This window comes from Bos indicus, chromosome 27 (assembly GCF_029378745.1).
Source record: "Bos indicus isolate NIAB-ARS_2022 breed Sahiwal x Tharparkar chromosome 27, NIAB-ARS_B.indTharparkar_mat_pri_1.0, whole genome shotgun sequence".
NCBI classification, from domain to species: Eukaryota; Metazoa; Chordata; class Mammalia; order Artiodactyla; family Bovidae; genus Bos; species Bos indicus.
The window spans coordinates 31153494-31168359 of record NC_091786.1 but is presented as its reverse complement, the minus strand read 5'-3'; the positions used below and the strand labels follow the sequence as shown (position 1 = coordinate 31168359).

The window sequence follows — 14866 nt, the reverse complement described above, 5'->3', positions numbered from 1 at the left end:
AAATATATGCTTCCCAAATGTATCCTGGTGATTTGTGAACACTGAAGGTAACTTCAAATTAATGGTTTTCTGGAAGATACTATATCCAAATCCCCATCACCGGCATAGCAAAGTTCTTAGATATAAATTTTAAAGATTTAATACATTTTTATTTCTGTTCTTCTCCCTTTTCTCAACACAATCCATTAACCTCTTCTCCCCAGAGAGTGACTCCAGTTCTTTATGAAGGAAATCTCTCAGTGAAATCCCTGAAATGATATTCTTTAAGAAGAAAAATATTAGTTTACTGGAGTTGAGACTTTTCCCATAATGCATTGAAATACACATTATTTCACTCATTAGAGTTCGATATCTCCAAGGCAGAATAAGAACCAGGGAGGCTTGTTAAGGGAACTCCGTTTTTATTGAACAATAAAGAAGTAGCTAAGCTTATTGATAACTCAAGCTTCCCACAGGCTACATTATCCTGCTTGCCAAGGATGAGTTTTCCTGGTTATTGTTCTTCTCTGTGTGTGTGTGTGTGCACACACACTTGCTTATTATATTAAAACTCTTAATTTCTGGGTTACTGGAACAATCCACCCTTTTCTCAGGGGCACGATGCCTGAACTGGGACTGCCTCTCAACTCCAGATGTTAACTGAAGAAAAATAAAGGAAGAAGACTTCCCATATTTCCAAATGAAATGAGGCAGAACAAATGAAAGGGGATTGCTTGGCTTGTGCAGAGAACTACAAGTGTACATTACTAAGAGGTATAGCCATGTCTGTGCAAACACAGTAACTCATGTCAAATAAATTGTGCCTTTTGCAGGAAAGAACTCTTGCTCTGGGTTTTCCAAGCTAAATTGCATGAAAACACACAATCCTTTTTCTTCTTATTTGAACTGTTAGATGACGGGGCCAAATTACCAGAAAAGACCAAAGGCAGTTTGCAGCCTTTAACAACTGAAAGGACTTATTGCTTCCAATTTGGAAATACAAAAGATTCTATGTGGACTCCCAGCATTCCCAGGTCCTATGCATTTCCCATTAGTTCAGTGAAGAAAGAAAACCTGTAAGTAAAAAGGATATCAAAGTTCTCTGGGATTAAAAAATGGAGACCATGTTGGCCAAAGATATTGAAGCAGATACTTTTCAACTTCTTAACAGCATGGATAATTCTCTTCTGCTGCTGCTGCTGCGTCGCGTCAGTCTACCCCTGGTCAAATGTGGTCCCACTGTTCTTGGTCTCCTGGTGTCATTCACTCCCCCTGGACTGGCACGAACTATTTTTCAGACCCCATCAAAAGCCATTAAGGCTGTAAGGTAGCCAACTCCTGTTCTCCAGCTCCACAGTGAAGAAACCCAAGGGAGGGGTAATGCATCTATTTTTCAATACCTGAGGCCATTTTGTTTCCAAACTTAATTGCACTTATGCATTAGTTTGGGGTCTAATATCTCCACTCATCTTGCTCCAGTGTCCACTTTTCCACTGAATACAGAGCTTAGGAAACATAATTGCAGTGTTCGGTAGACAGCGATTTTCATTAAGCACACAGAAGAAAAAAACAGTTTTAGGGAGAGACATTTCTTTTCTATTGATTCAATCAAAATAACTTGGAAGAAAAGGTTGTGCTTATTAAATTCTTTTCAAAAGGTAGTTGTTAAAATTTAAGTTCTTTCTCAAACACTTGTTTTTTAAAATCAGTGTATAATCTCTTCAGATTTTGTCATTTATGATTTTTTTTTGTTCTTCCAAGTTCCTTTGAAATTTGTGACTTTTATTGGTCTTTTTTAATTTTATTTGTTTTTTAAAGGAAGCAAAGGCAGAGCCTTTTACATGGAGGCAGAGAATGTAATCAACGCCGCTGTCTTCAAGACATGGAGTTGCCTAGCAATGAGAAAGGAATTAAAAGCAGGAAGCAATGACAAAACTGAATGTTGTGAAATTACAAGAGGGTAGAGTGTTAAATGGGCCTGCAATATTTATCAAGAGGTTTTTAAATGAGAATGGATATAGGATTTTCTAGCAGTAGTATAAAATAATAGCTGACCATTTTTCAATGTTCTTCCTATCTGTTATTTGCAGCAGTTTACCCAAAGGTTTTCTGCTACTTTCAGTTCATTATTGGCAAAATCTAGGACAGAAATGTCTGAGGAAAAAACACACAACCCTATGGAGCCACTAGTATCTGAGTCCCTCTCCAGTTGGACTAGCTGAGTTTAAGAGACATATACCTTTCATATTTCACATTGTTCTATAGGCTTTTGTCCTATGGGCAATGCTGTTCCCTTTGTTGCTCTCTCCCCAAATATCAAGAGTTTTCTTGGAAGTCTTCATGCAAAGGTAAATGAGATTGCTGTTTGTGACTCAAACTCTCTTAACACCAGATTTATTCACCTAGGTCTCTCCATGATCCCAATCTTTGGAACACAGAAGCAAAAACTTTCCCAATACGAAGATTCAGTTTGTTCTTTTCATTGGTTTTGATTTTTGCCAAACCCTTCTTTAAAGGAGGAAACTATACCTGGAATCCTGGAAATGTCTCTATACCTTTAATTGTTACCAACTTCTATCAGTGCTGGAAATACAACATAAAATAAGGGATTAGCCCTTGGAGACATGGCTGAGATGGAAAGGAACAGACAAACTCCAGTGGAATAGCGATAAGGATTATACTTGGGAAATTAAACATTAAACAGTTTGATGGTAGAAAATGCTGAGACAGGTGATGAAACCCATCCTGATGTCAGTAAGGAAATTTGTCAATATTTTGATTGGGAAGGAGACCATAGGAATCGTATGGTCCTTTATAGTTCCAAGGAAACATATCCATAGTGAAGGTCAGGAGATCTGGGTTCTAGCAATAGCTATGCCAAGAACTACTTGTATTTCTTGGAACCTTTTATTTTAATAAACAAAACAGAGCTGTTATGTTGACCACTGAGATCCCTTCCCATCCTCACATTTAGAAACTGGAATTCTAAGCATGCTTTTGGTCTGAAAAATAGTATATCTAAAATAAGCACTTCTGTTTTCTTCCTCATTCTAATTCCCAAGTGGAATGATTAGGGAATTGTGATGCTCTACCTTTTGATACATTTATGCTACAAACCCAAATTAGCTCAGAACTGCATAATCGTTAGCACTGTTGATATATATGTTCAGTTCTTTGCCTCCTTCATTGTTCCTAGGCAGAGACAGAGTAATATCTGAAGATCTTTATGGAATGATTTTCCCCCTCTGCTTTGGAACACAGCATACCCTGCTTACTTCCTTGTTGGGTGCGGATGTTCCTCTTCTGACTCCTCAGGAGGTGTGTCTGCGTCTCTAGGTCCATTTTCTTGTCATATTGCCCATTCTCTCTTGACAACTCCTCCATCTCCATGGCTTCACTATTTACGATGAGGACCTTAGTTCCAGATCTATATCTCTTCATTATCCCATAAGTATTTCAAGTATAGTTTGTTCAAACAATGATCTCAGACTTTTCTCCTTGCTAATGTGATTACTAATATTAATTGCATAACCCTTTTCCTTCTGTTAAGAGATTCATTTTTATTTCTCCATTCATTCAATCATTCAGCTATTATGTCCGATTTGTGACACTGCTTGTCACATTAGCTATCTAGTTCTTATTTCTGTGGCCATTTCTCAAGAAGCAGACCTTACTTTCTCAGCTGAATTACTCAAGTCTCTTAACTTCTCCATTCCTGCTTCTCCTTACCATCCCAAAGGCTTGTTCCAGATTCATCTTTTGAAGTATAGTTTCAAAGCCATTGCATTCCTGTATGTCAATATAATCATTCCCTACCATTAAGAAAATATCCATAAAATTGAGTAAAGGACTTCTTGCTCTGATATTTGAGGTCTTTCATGCCACTAATTCAGCTGTTTTCCAGCTATCAACTGCTATCTCCTGTATCAATTTTATATTTCAACCAAACCAAACTAAGTAGAACACACACTCAGCTTTCTTTCATTTGCTAATATTGACCTCTGAGACCCCTCTCTCTTCAATAGAGTGTAGCATCAATTATGCTTAATAGAATCACATATTCAATGCTCCTTTCAAATGCTATTCCTTCCACACCTTTCCTGAGAGTCCCAGTCAGACATGATTTTTTAAAATCCTCCCTAGCACCATCTACTTCTCTTTAGACATTTATCATAACTTCATTTGCACTTATACTGGTCATAATATATTAGTAGCTTATAATAGGTCATACCTATTAGTAGGTATGAAGGTCTACATCAGAGTTTGCCTCCTCCCCTTCCTGGAATACTCTGAAAGACTTAGCTTAGTGTACTAAACAGGACTGGTATATAGTTAATAAATTAAGCTGATACAACTTCCTAATTATTCATGACTTTATTTATTCCAAATCTGACATCTAGTAAGTTTAGAACTAATAAAAATCAATAACATAGAGTAACATCAAATTGGATTTAGGATGAGGCTAAATTTTCTGTTAGTCAGAGAAGCCAAAGTTCAAAAGCATATACTGTTTTTATTATATGCTAAAATATAAAAGTAATACATTCTGAAAGTTTTGAGTCAAATGATCTTATTTAGATATCCAGCACAAGCCCACAGTTTACTTAATCTCTTTGAGCCTCCGTTCCCTTATTTATAAGAAGGCAATAACAGCATTATTTATCCCAGAGGGCTGTTGAGAAGACAGTAGGATAATGTGTATCAGAAGCTTAGATAAGGTCTGGTTAAATAGTAAGTGCTCAATAAATATTAGCTAATATGATCACTATTCTCATCATCACTCCTCACCAGACAAATCAGCCAGCTAATAAAGATGGTCCTGAAATTCTTTTATACAGGAGATCCTATTCAAATCTGGTCTTCTAATGTGAACTTCTTTATCATTACACAGTAATCAAAAGAACTCAGACGACTCAGAAACCATCAGCTATAAAGAATGAAGCATACAAGAATAATAGCCAGGAAGAAAGATTAGAGAAACTGAATTTAGGCTGCTTAAAAGGGTGCTTCTTGAAAGATTTATGTCATGAAAAAAATATTCAGAATTCAGAAAATGAAAACAGTGACTGCCTGATTTTATTTCCAGGGAGAATATTAACTTTTATACAAAATTAGGTCTTAATGTGATATAGAGCAGGAAAATAAAAAATGCTCGTCTACCATATTGGAGTAGACCAGCAGGAGTGTTGTGGGGTCATTTCAAGACACGACTTCCTCTTATATTCCTCGGATACTGTTAACATGACTTCACTCAAATAAGGTGTCTGACTTAACACAGGTTTCCCCAGTCATATTGACAGAAAAATCTGAGAAGCTACCACAGATTCTTCCGTTGCTTCCCATTCTTACCTGAACTCTCATCCAGACTCTCCTCAGAGACATGCTCATTCTGATGGACCCACTCGCCGTTGCATTTGAAGAATATCTGCATGGCTGGCCTTGCTTTGCACCTCAGTGCAATGGGGTTGCTCTTGATGATATAAGCATCGTCTGGCTCCTCTATGAAATGAGGCAGAGTTCCAGGAGCCGATGGGATGGAGTCAGGGAGGACTTCACCACTGTCGGTTCCTGTGAAATGGAAGGAGGTGTCAGAACAGTCTACATTGGCAGCACCTGCATCCGGGTGAGAAACACAACCGGCTCTAAGAATCTGTACTGGAAAACTCTGCATCCTAATCAGCACGCCCGCAAGGCCTATGCAGAGGAATTAGTGTCTAGAGATTGAATTCGTGTGATAGGGTACCTTTAGCCTAACACACATCCAGGGTTATTGGACAAGTGGAGGTAATGAATAGGAGCCCTCCTCTAACTACAGCTTTAAATCTTTATATTTTTGTTGACAGAACTGAGAGAGATACCTGTGGCTGAATCTTGAGATTCAGCCTGGTGAGTGGTTACCTTGAAGTATTCAATGAGGGCCCCCAGCTGCCTCAAAATGCTGAAATAAGGGAGAGAATAGATCTGGTCTTCCCATACATGAGTATGAATAATGGTGATGTTGGTGGAGAATGGTCGGTCTAAGACATGTCCAAAGGATTGGCAACTGTCCACTTTCTTTACCTATGAACCTTGGAGACTGGTGTTCAACCTTGGATATAGTTTCATTTCCAAACTTACCAAACCTTCTAAAGGGAATGTGTATTTCTTCTGCTTGTCTTAGACCATCATTCCCTGCCCCAACATTTCTACTCATGGATGACTTCATTTTGAAGGCTAGGAACCAAAACAAATCACTAACAAGCTATAGTTTAAGACCTATAGTTACATTTGCTCAAAGTGAAATAAATATGTCTCCCCAAGTATAGGAAAGTGATGAGTGGAGAGAAATAATACGAAAAGGAAAAAGCAGGAGCCAAGACCTTGCTCCATTGCCGCTTTACTCTATTTAGCAAGGACTTGAGCCCCAGGAAACTAGCACACGGCCAAGGGAAGAAAGACATAACTACTGAGCAATGTGGAGCATAACCAAGAAGAACCCTATTTTGTGCCTTCCCATGGCATTCCGGAGAAAGAACAAGCAAATACCAAGTATTGGTATTGATCTTCAATACCAAGATCAACTCTGCCCAAGAGAGGGTTTCTCTCATTCAAAGCAAACCAGTCTTTATGACAAGCTTGAGAAAAGGGACCTAATGAAACCAGCAGAACAAAATCCAGGTTATCAGGAGAGAGTCTGGAGGCCAGGAGGTGTCTGTGTCCTAACCTGGCTTCTTGGGTGCCATCATTGTAATTCTGAACAAACAGACATTTCTATACACTGGAGTCAAGAAGCTAAATGACTAAGCACTCTCAAGGGTAAACAAAACTCACAACATTAGGTGGAATGTCCTTTTTAAGAGCCTGTAGCGGGTATCATCAAAGACAAAAGCACATAGGAGGAATGAATGCCTGTAATTTTGTGTTTGTGTAAAGAAAAAAGAAATAAAAGGCACTGAGTTATGGGAAAGACTGTTCACCAACAGGAATACATAAGTACTACACCACTGAAATAAATTAAACACAAGAGCTTGATTCTCCAAACTATTTTTTCATTAAATATATCAAATCAAGGTGTGTGTGGGGGGGTTCATATATTAAAGAGCTTGAGATTTATAAGTTTTCAAATACATTTGTAACAGAAAAGTTAACTCATTTTAATAGAAAAGTTAACTCACAAGATGAAAAAACCATCATTAAAGCCAATATTCCAAATAATGAGAGAGCAAACAGTTTAAGCCATAAAAGTTTGATAAACTCCTTCAAAAAATAAAATATGTATCTATCACATGGAAAAAGAAGGGTTTCAGGAGAGAATCTGAGAAGTGTTTTTTTTTTTAATGTTTTAAATTATATTTACAATGGGCTTCACAAAATATGTCACATATTAATTCATTTTGTTATTGACTGCTCAAACAATTTCCATCTTCAATAAATACCAAGTCTCCTCAGGCTTCTGTAAATCCATGCACTAGAGGAAATGGCAGAGGTATTAAAAGATTTTATATGGGCATCAAACAGCTCACACTCCCATCAGGGGTTTGAGTTTTGTCCAAAGTAATTCACTGATACAGAAAAGGGTCACCCGACGAACAAATACAAAGCCCCAAAGTGGTAGCCCAAGTGAACACAGGTGTGCATTACCCGCTGCTGTTCAGTTAGTATCAATAACAATGCATAAATGTGAGAAGAGACTACTGAAATGGGGTGTGGGCACAAAAAACACTTTCTAAGTAAACAGACAATATTAAACCAGCCTAAGTAAAATGACTGGAATATAAGATAAACCGCACTTTAACCATCTGAGCCCCAAAACACACAGAGATCTGAAAGCAATTAGGATAGCTTCCTGCTACTTTAATAAAGCGCCTTTTGATAAAATAGTTCAGCCTTCAGAGAGTAGAAGAGTGGAACGGGAAAGGCTGCTTGAAGTGTCCTGGCTGTTCCGAGGACGTCCATTAAGAATCAATCAACCTTAATTATAAAATAGAAACGGACTCATAGACAGAGGTAACAAAGTTACGGTTACCACAGGGGATATGGCAGGGTATAAACTAGGAGTTCAGGATTAATGGATATACACGACTGTATAAAAAATAGATAAACAGTAAGGACCTACAGAACAGCACAGGGAACTATGTTCAATACCTTTTAACAGCCAACCTAGAACGGCAAAGAATCGTGGTACAGGGCAGTAATATGTTTGTGTACACGCGCACACACACACACACACACACACACACACAACTGAATCACCCTGCTGTACACTTGAAACTAACACAACACTAACTAAACTTCAATTTTTAAAAAAAGGAAAAGAAATTAAAAGAATCAATCAATCTCAACGTTCAGAGGAGGAAAAAAAAAGGCTGAATGTAACATTCTATCTTAACTATTATTGAAGCCACATAAATATCATGTATATTTACGGAAAAGGCCAGGTTTCAGGAAAACAAAAAGCAACAACAACAACAACGAAAGTCAATTTGTGCCGGTAAGAGTGGAGAGGTGAGAGATTGTAGGCATACATTTGTACACGTATTACCATTTCTTTGCATCCTTCTGACAAAAAATGAAGTGAAAACAGAAGAGCGCTAGTGGTTAAAAAAAAAATCTGCCTGTGAATGCAGGACACTTAAGAGACTACAGGTTCAATTCCTGGGTCGGGAAGATGCCCTGAAGAAGGGCACGGCAACCCACTCCAGTATTCTTGCCTGGATAATAGTCACAAAGTGGCCAACAGACTGAAGCTACTTACCAGGCACAGGAAGAGTAACCTATTTTCCTTTTTCTCCCCTGGTTTGCTTTGTGTGCATCCTGAAGTGTTGGGGGTGGTGTTTCTCTCACACTGATTATCTCCGGCTTCCCCTCATGAGGACCCTCCCTAGGCTCAGGCTTGAATTCCTGGTGAAGCAGTGCCCTGCCCTTCAGATGCTCCCCTCATAAAGTGAAGGCTGCTCCCCTGCAGACACCCCCTTCTTAACCCACTGGACTAGGAAGTTGCCAACAGAAGTTCCAAGCTGGGACCTAGAAGTTGCTAACAACCAGAATAGAAAAGAACATGAAATAATTGAAAAGAATATGAAAAAGAATGTGTATGTGTATATATATGTTAAACTGAAACACTTAGCTATGCAACAGAAATGAACAGCACAAATCAAATACACTTAAATAACATTAAACAAAAGTTACTGACAAATCTGAAGAATTGATGCTTTTGAACTGTGGTGTTGGAGAAGACTCTTGAGAGTCCCTTGGACTGCAAGGAGATCCAACCAGTCAATCCTAAAGGAAATCAGTCCTGAATATTCATTTGAAGGACTGATGCTGAAGCTGAAACTCCAATACTTCAGCCACCTGATGCAAAGAGCTGACTCATTGGAAAAGACCCTGATGCTGGGAAAGATTGAAGGCGGGAGGAGAAGGGGACAGCAGAGGATGAGATGGTTGGATGGCATCACTGACTCAATGGGCATGAGCTTGAGTAAACTCTGGGAGTTGGTGATGGACAGGGAGGCCTGGCCTGCTGCGGTCCATGGGATTGCAAAGAGTCAGACACGACTGAGCGACTGAACTGAACTGAACTGACAAATCCTAGGCCTGGAGGCGAGTGGCGGGGGATGGCTTACTTTAATAAATGATCATATGGAAGACTGCATGGGTATTTTAGACTTCAAGGTAAACTTACTTGGAATCTCAGTACGCTGACCACTGCTTTATAACTCAGATTGTACTTTTAAACTCGGTGTGACAAATGCTGATGACAACCTCCAACTGCCTTCTCCCAGTTGGTAGAGGAATGAAAAGTCACAGACTGAGTTTACTTCTTCCCAGGTGGGAAGGGCCACGTGACACCCATCGATGGCCAGTGAGTCATAAACAGACGTTTCTGAGAAAGCTTTTACTTTCCTGATAGAAGGAATACACGTGGTGGGCATCAACCTATCTTTTGTTCCTGCTGTAAGTGAGGAAGAGCACAGGGAAAAGCTGCAGAAGGCACAGACAACCAGCTCGGACAACACAGAGGCTGAACACACATCAGGAGGCATTCACCTCCAAAGAATCTGTCAGCTTTTCCCCGTTGTTTCTGCAGGAAACACTCACTGATACTCAAGATCTTCTGTTTGAAAGCCAGAGTGTGAAGCTTCACTCTATCAAATCCCAATGCTCACAGCGTTAAGTATTCGGGGAAGCTAAAAACAAAACATGGAAAGCAGGTTTTGTTGTTGTTGTTAGTTGCTCATTTGTGTCCAGCTCTTTGTGATCCCACGAACTGTAGCCTGCCAGGGTACTCTGTCTATGGTATGCTTCAGGCGAGAATACTGGAGTGGGGAGCCATTCCCAAGTGGTCAGGATCTTACCAACCCAGGGACCGAACCTGAGTATCTTACATTGCAGGAAGATTCTCTACCATCTGAGCCACCAGGGAACTACGTTAGCAGAGAGTAAAAATAAGAGCTGCCATGTATTGAATGGTTATAGGGTTATGGTGATAAGCCTTCTACATGGATTAAGTCATTTAAACTTTATAACATCTAAGTGGCGGGTTGTTGAGTACCACTTTCTGCGTTTGAGAAAATGCTTCAAATATATGTCTTATCTAAAGTTATGTTGCTAGTAAGTGGGGACTGAATTTGAATGCAAATCTGACTCAAACACCTCACAATTCCATTTCAGTTCAAGTGAATGGGCCCTTAGAAGTCTGATAGTGTCATTGAGTGAGTGCCTACATTATGGCAACGATGAAGTGAAAGTGAACTCCCTCAGTCGTGTCTGACTCTTTGCGACCCCATGGACAGCCTAACAGACCATCTGAGCCACCGGGGCACTCAGTGTTACACAGCTCAAAAAACCAAAATATGAGAAGCTAAAGGATCTGTGTGGCTCCTCACCTGCTTACATTACATGTAACATTCATCTTCAAGGTCATTCAGTGATCCCTTTGGCTGGACTGTGATTCCAGGTCTGTATGAGTGTGTTATGGACACACCCAGAAAAGGTCTCCAGAAAACACTTGAGAGAACAGCACAGCAAGGACTCGACTGATTAGAGTCAACTGACCAGGCATCCTCACTAAAGTCAGGAACAGACAAAGCAGTCAGAGAACAAGCATGGCTGAGAATAAAATAATGAGAAGGGTTTTGCAATGTTTCCTTTAGAAATAGCTTCCCCTCTCTTAAGCAGGAATAGTTAACGACTAAAACTCCAATTAAAATACAAGGAATATACCACGATGCAGTGAACGTCAGTAAAAATAAAGGGACTGGAACCGGGGCTTTTGTCATTTTATATTTAACCAGGTTGAAGTGCCAATGTTGGACGGTTTGAAATGTGAAGTCTGTAACAGGACTAGGCACAGCAGAGGAACAGTCATTCCAAACTGGGATTCATAAAACCCTGGACCATCAGGGCACTGGCATTTCATGGGTTAGAGTATGAACGAAGTTGAGCTTTAACATATTCTGAGAAATTCTTAATTATTTTCATACCTTTTCCCCAAGAGTATTTTGAAATACATTTCATTTTTTTCTCTTCTGTCTCCAAAGAGCACTTCTCGCTGCAACAAAACATGCATTTGTGTTTGCAAGTTCCACCAATAACTCTGCCATAAAGCAAAGAGTAAATCCGGTAAAACAAAAGATCTTTCAGAATCAAATAACCTGACTTAAAGTCTGGTTTAATTTTGTGGCCTTGGGTGAAGAACTTAATTCTGAAGTTCCATTTTTCCCATTCATAAAATGGGTACCCTGTGATGGTAAAGTGAGATAATATATGTGATAAAATACAGTAAGTAATAAAATGTTATATAATTTGCCACCACTGACTGCCATCAGTATCACTGCCTGGATAAAGACCGTCAAACAAAAGAGAAAGAATTATAACTATGATTTAGATTTCCACTCCAAACTTATTACCCCAATATTCATATTTCGGTTTTGTGATGGTTATTATTTTCATCCCAGTGCTTGTCATGATACAACCTGTTGTTTATACCATTTCTGTTTGCTACCCATATGTATGCTAGAGCAACTGTGTTAGGTCACCAACTCTGAAAACACACTGAGGCATTTATTTATTCAACAAACATATAGTAAACTGTTAAACCATACGCCAGGCACATGGTTATCCTGCAAAGCTATGTAATAATATACAATGGATTTCCTGTTGGCCAGATTCCAAAACTACTGGCTTTAACAGGCAAGCAGTTATTAAACGCAGGAAACTGCGTAGTATTCCAGGGTCCCTTTCACTGCAATATTTAAATGAAGTCAAGGCACCTTACAAATAGCTAAATTTCATTCAATGTCTGGAACTATTCGGTCCATGGCAATATTTAAGTCAGAGAACAAATCCACAACTTGGAAACCAAGTTACATAATCAGAGACAACACAATAGAGCTGGCTTCTCTGCTTTTGTTTATGTAAATGTGTCTTGACTCCATATGGTTTCTTAATTAGGTAAGGGGTGCATTGTATCCATTTAATGCAGAACAACAGCCGGAATTTTACATACCAAATATTTAATGCAATTTATGAAACAGACTCTTTCTCTAGGCTCCAATAAAAGTTTTCTTTTTTTAAACTCAGAAATGATCTGCCTTCTTCCCAACCTCTAATAAAAATGGAAATGTTTTATATCATCTCATTTGCATAGTTCACCTCACTTGTATCATTCTTATACAGGGTCTAGGATATTATTCCATTGAGCAGATTTTAAATTCTGCAGAGTAGATGGTAAACAACACTGACAATGTATTCAAAGAAATCTGAAAAGTCCTTCTCAGTTCCTCACACAAGAAACTTCAGATTTCAGTAGAGGTTGTAAAAGCATCATTTCCCAGGCTACCACAATTTGCCTTAACATAGTCAGTCTTTTGTTAAACTGACATACGGGTACATCCTTACTCAGGTTAGGCAGTGTTCTAGGTACTGGACATTGAGTCCAAAGATAACTAAGACAGTCAATTTCCCCAAGGAGCTCCCTGATTGAATTTGTTGTTGTTCAGTCGCTCAGTCATGTCTGACTCTTTGCGACCCCGTGGACTGCAGTGCAACAGCCTTCCCTGCCCTTCTCTAGCTCCCGGAGTTTGCTCAAACTCAAGTCTGCTGAGTCAATGATGCCATCCAACCATCTCATCCTCTGTTGTCCCCTTATCCTCTTGCCCTCAATCTTTCCCAGCATCAAAGTCTTCTTCACTGAGTCGGCTCTTTGCATCAGGTGGCCAAAGTATTATCTGTCTCTGATGAATGAGAGACAAATAATTACTGAACAATGACAAGCATGCCAAGAGTAGACGGGAAGTATATACAAAATATCACAAGGCACAGAGGAGAGAAAGCCCAGCTTTGCTTAGGAAGGTCTGTGGCAGCCATTGTGGGGAAGATTACATTTCAGCAGAGTTTGATGTAGGAGTTGAAATGGGCAACATATGGGGAAGGTGTTCCAACTGAGGGCATGGTGAGTGCATATGTGTGCCATGAGTGCACAGAATGGGCACTGAAGAGTTAGGTAGAACAAAATATCACGTTCCTTCCAATTCACAGTTTATAGAGTTGACTTTGACATTGGTACTAAACTATTGGACCAACTTGGCTCCAACATCTCTTATTTCTATGTGCCTTTCATTACGTTTTCTGAGATGCAGACACAGAGTAATCACCATATCAAAGAAAGACAGCTGTCTCAGTTTATTGCATGAGCCCTAAGGCCACTTTAAAGTCACTCCCTGTGTATGCTGAGGAAGAAACCATGCTTGTTCCAGTACTGAGGAAGGAGTTGTTTTTTTTCCAGCCACACCTACACAAGTGACATTTCTCCCAAGGCCACAGGGGAAGCTTTTTGTTGTTGTTGTTTTGGTTTGGTTTTTAAATCATCCACTATTTTAAGCTCTTGCTTGAGTCATCTGCACAACTGACTTCTGAAATTGGGATGAAGCCAGAGATTTTACATGAGTTCTGATGGCGCCTTGTCCCTTAATGGAAACCAGAAATGTGCAATCAGATTTAGCATGAGACACCTGTTCCCATAATAACAGTCTGTCCAAAGAGACTCTAAAATGAGGCCAAATTTAGCCCAGCGGTTTTCAATGTGCAATGGGATTACTGATGATTTAAATTTTTATTAAGTGTTTTGCTTTTTTATTATTTTTAAATGCATTCTTAAATAAACACTTAGAATCAGAAAACACACATACACACTATTCTAGTGCAAGAATATGGAAGTCTCAGTAAACTATACTATGGCAACGTCTAGATTTTACTTCATGCTGTCCAACTCCTAGTATGTTGAAATTCATGAATCACGGCAGAAATAAATGGTAAATATGTCCCTGGGGGGGAAAAATGGAAAGAATTTGATTGACAGGTTGATAAAAATTCATTTTAAAATGTAAACATAAAAGGGTAATATTTTGTTGAAAACCAGGTTTGAGATAAAGCTTAAAGATCATTTCTTAATTTTTCACCCCACAATAGATACATTTATGTATGAATGTAGGCCACTGATTAGGCTTCAAATTCATGTGAAAAACTAGTGCGATTTGGGAATGCTTTTGCTTTCAGAGTGCTATCACTTTTCATCTGTAACTGACAGTTTTCAAGAGTGAAGCCATTCATAGCTATGGAAAAATGGTTGTTTTAATACAACATTGAATGATAGAAAAGCAAACAATCCAACACCATTCTCATATTTTTCATTCTTGGAAAATTACCTCTCAGGAAGTGCTTGGTGTTTTATGTTCTGCACATTAATATGGCAGGGACTTTCAATCTTTGTAGGACAAAAAGAAACAAAAACATAAGGAACAGACACTAAACTCCCTTTGAAATAAATACACTTCCATTAGATGTCAGGTCACATTAAAAAAAAAAGCAACTTAGACTGTGATCATTTAGTCACATATCTGAATAA

The 14866-nt window shown here is 39.0% G+C and overlaps 1 protein-coding gene across 3 annotated transcripts in view; it reads right to left on the bottom strand.

The window, feature by feature from the left end:
* UNC5D (unc-5 netrin receptor D) overlaps window positions 1-14866 on the bottom strand; it is a 644487-nt gene that overhangs the window by 277305 nt on the left and 352316 nt on the right. For all 3 annotated transcript variants that reach the window (XM_070781382.1, XM_070781384.1, XM_070781383.1), the window contains exon 2: window positions 5329-5547. In XM_070781382.1, coding sequence (XP_070637483.1) covers window positions 5329-5547 — 219 coding nt within the window. The remainder of the gene's footprint in view (window positions 1-5328; window positions 5548-14866) is intronic.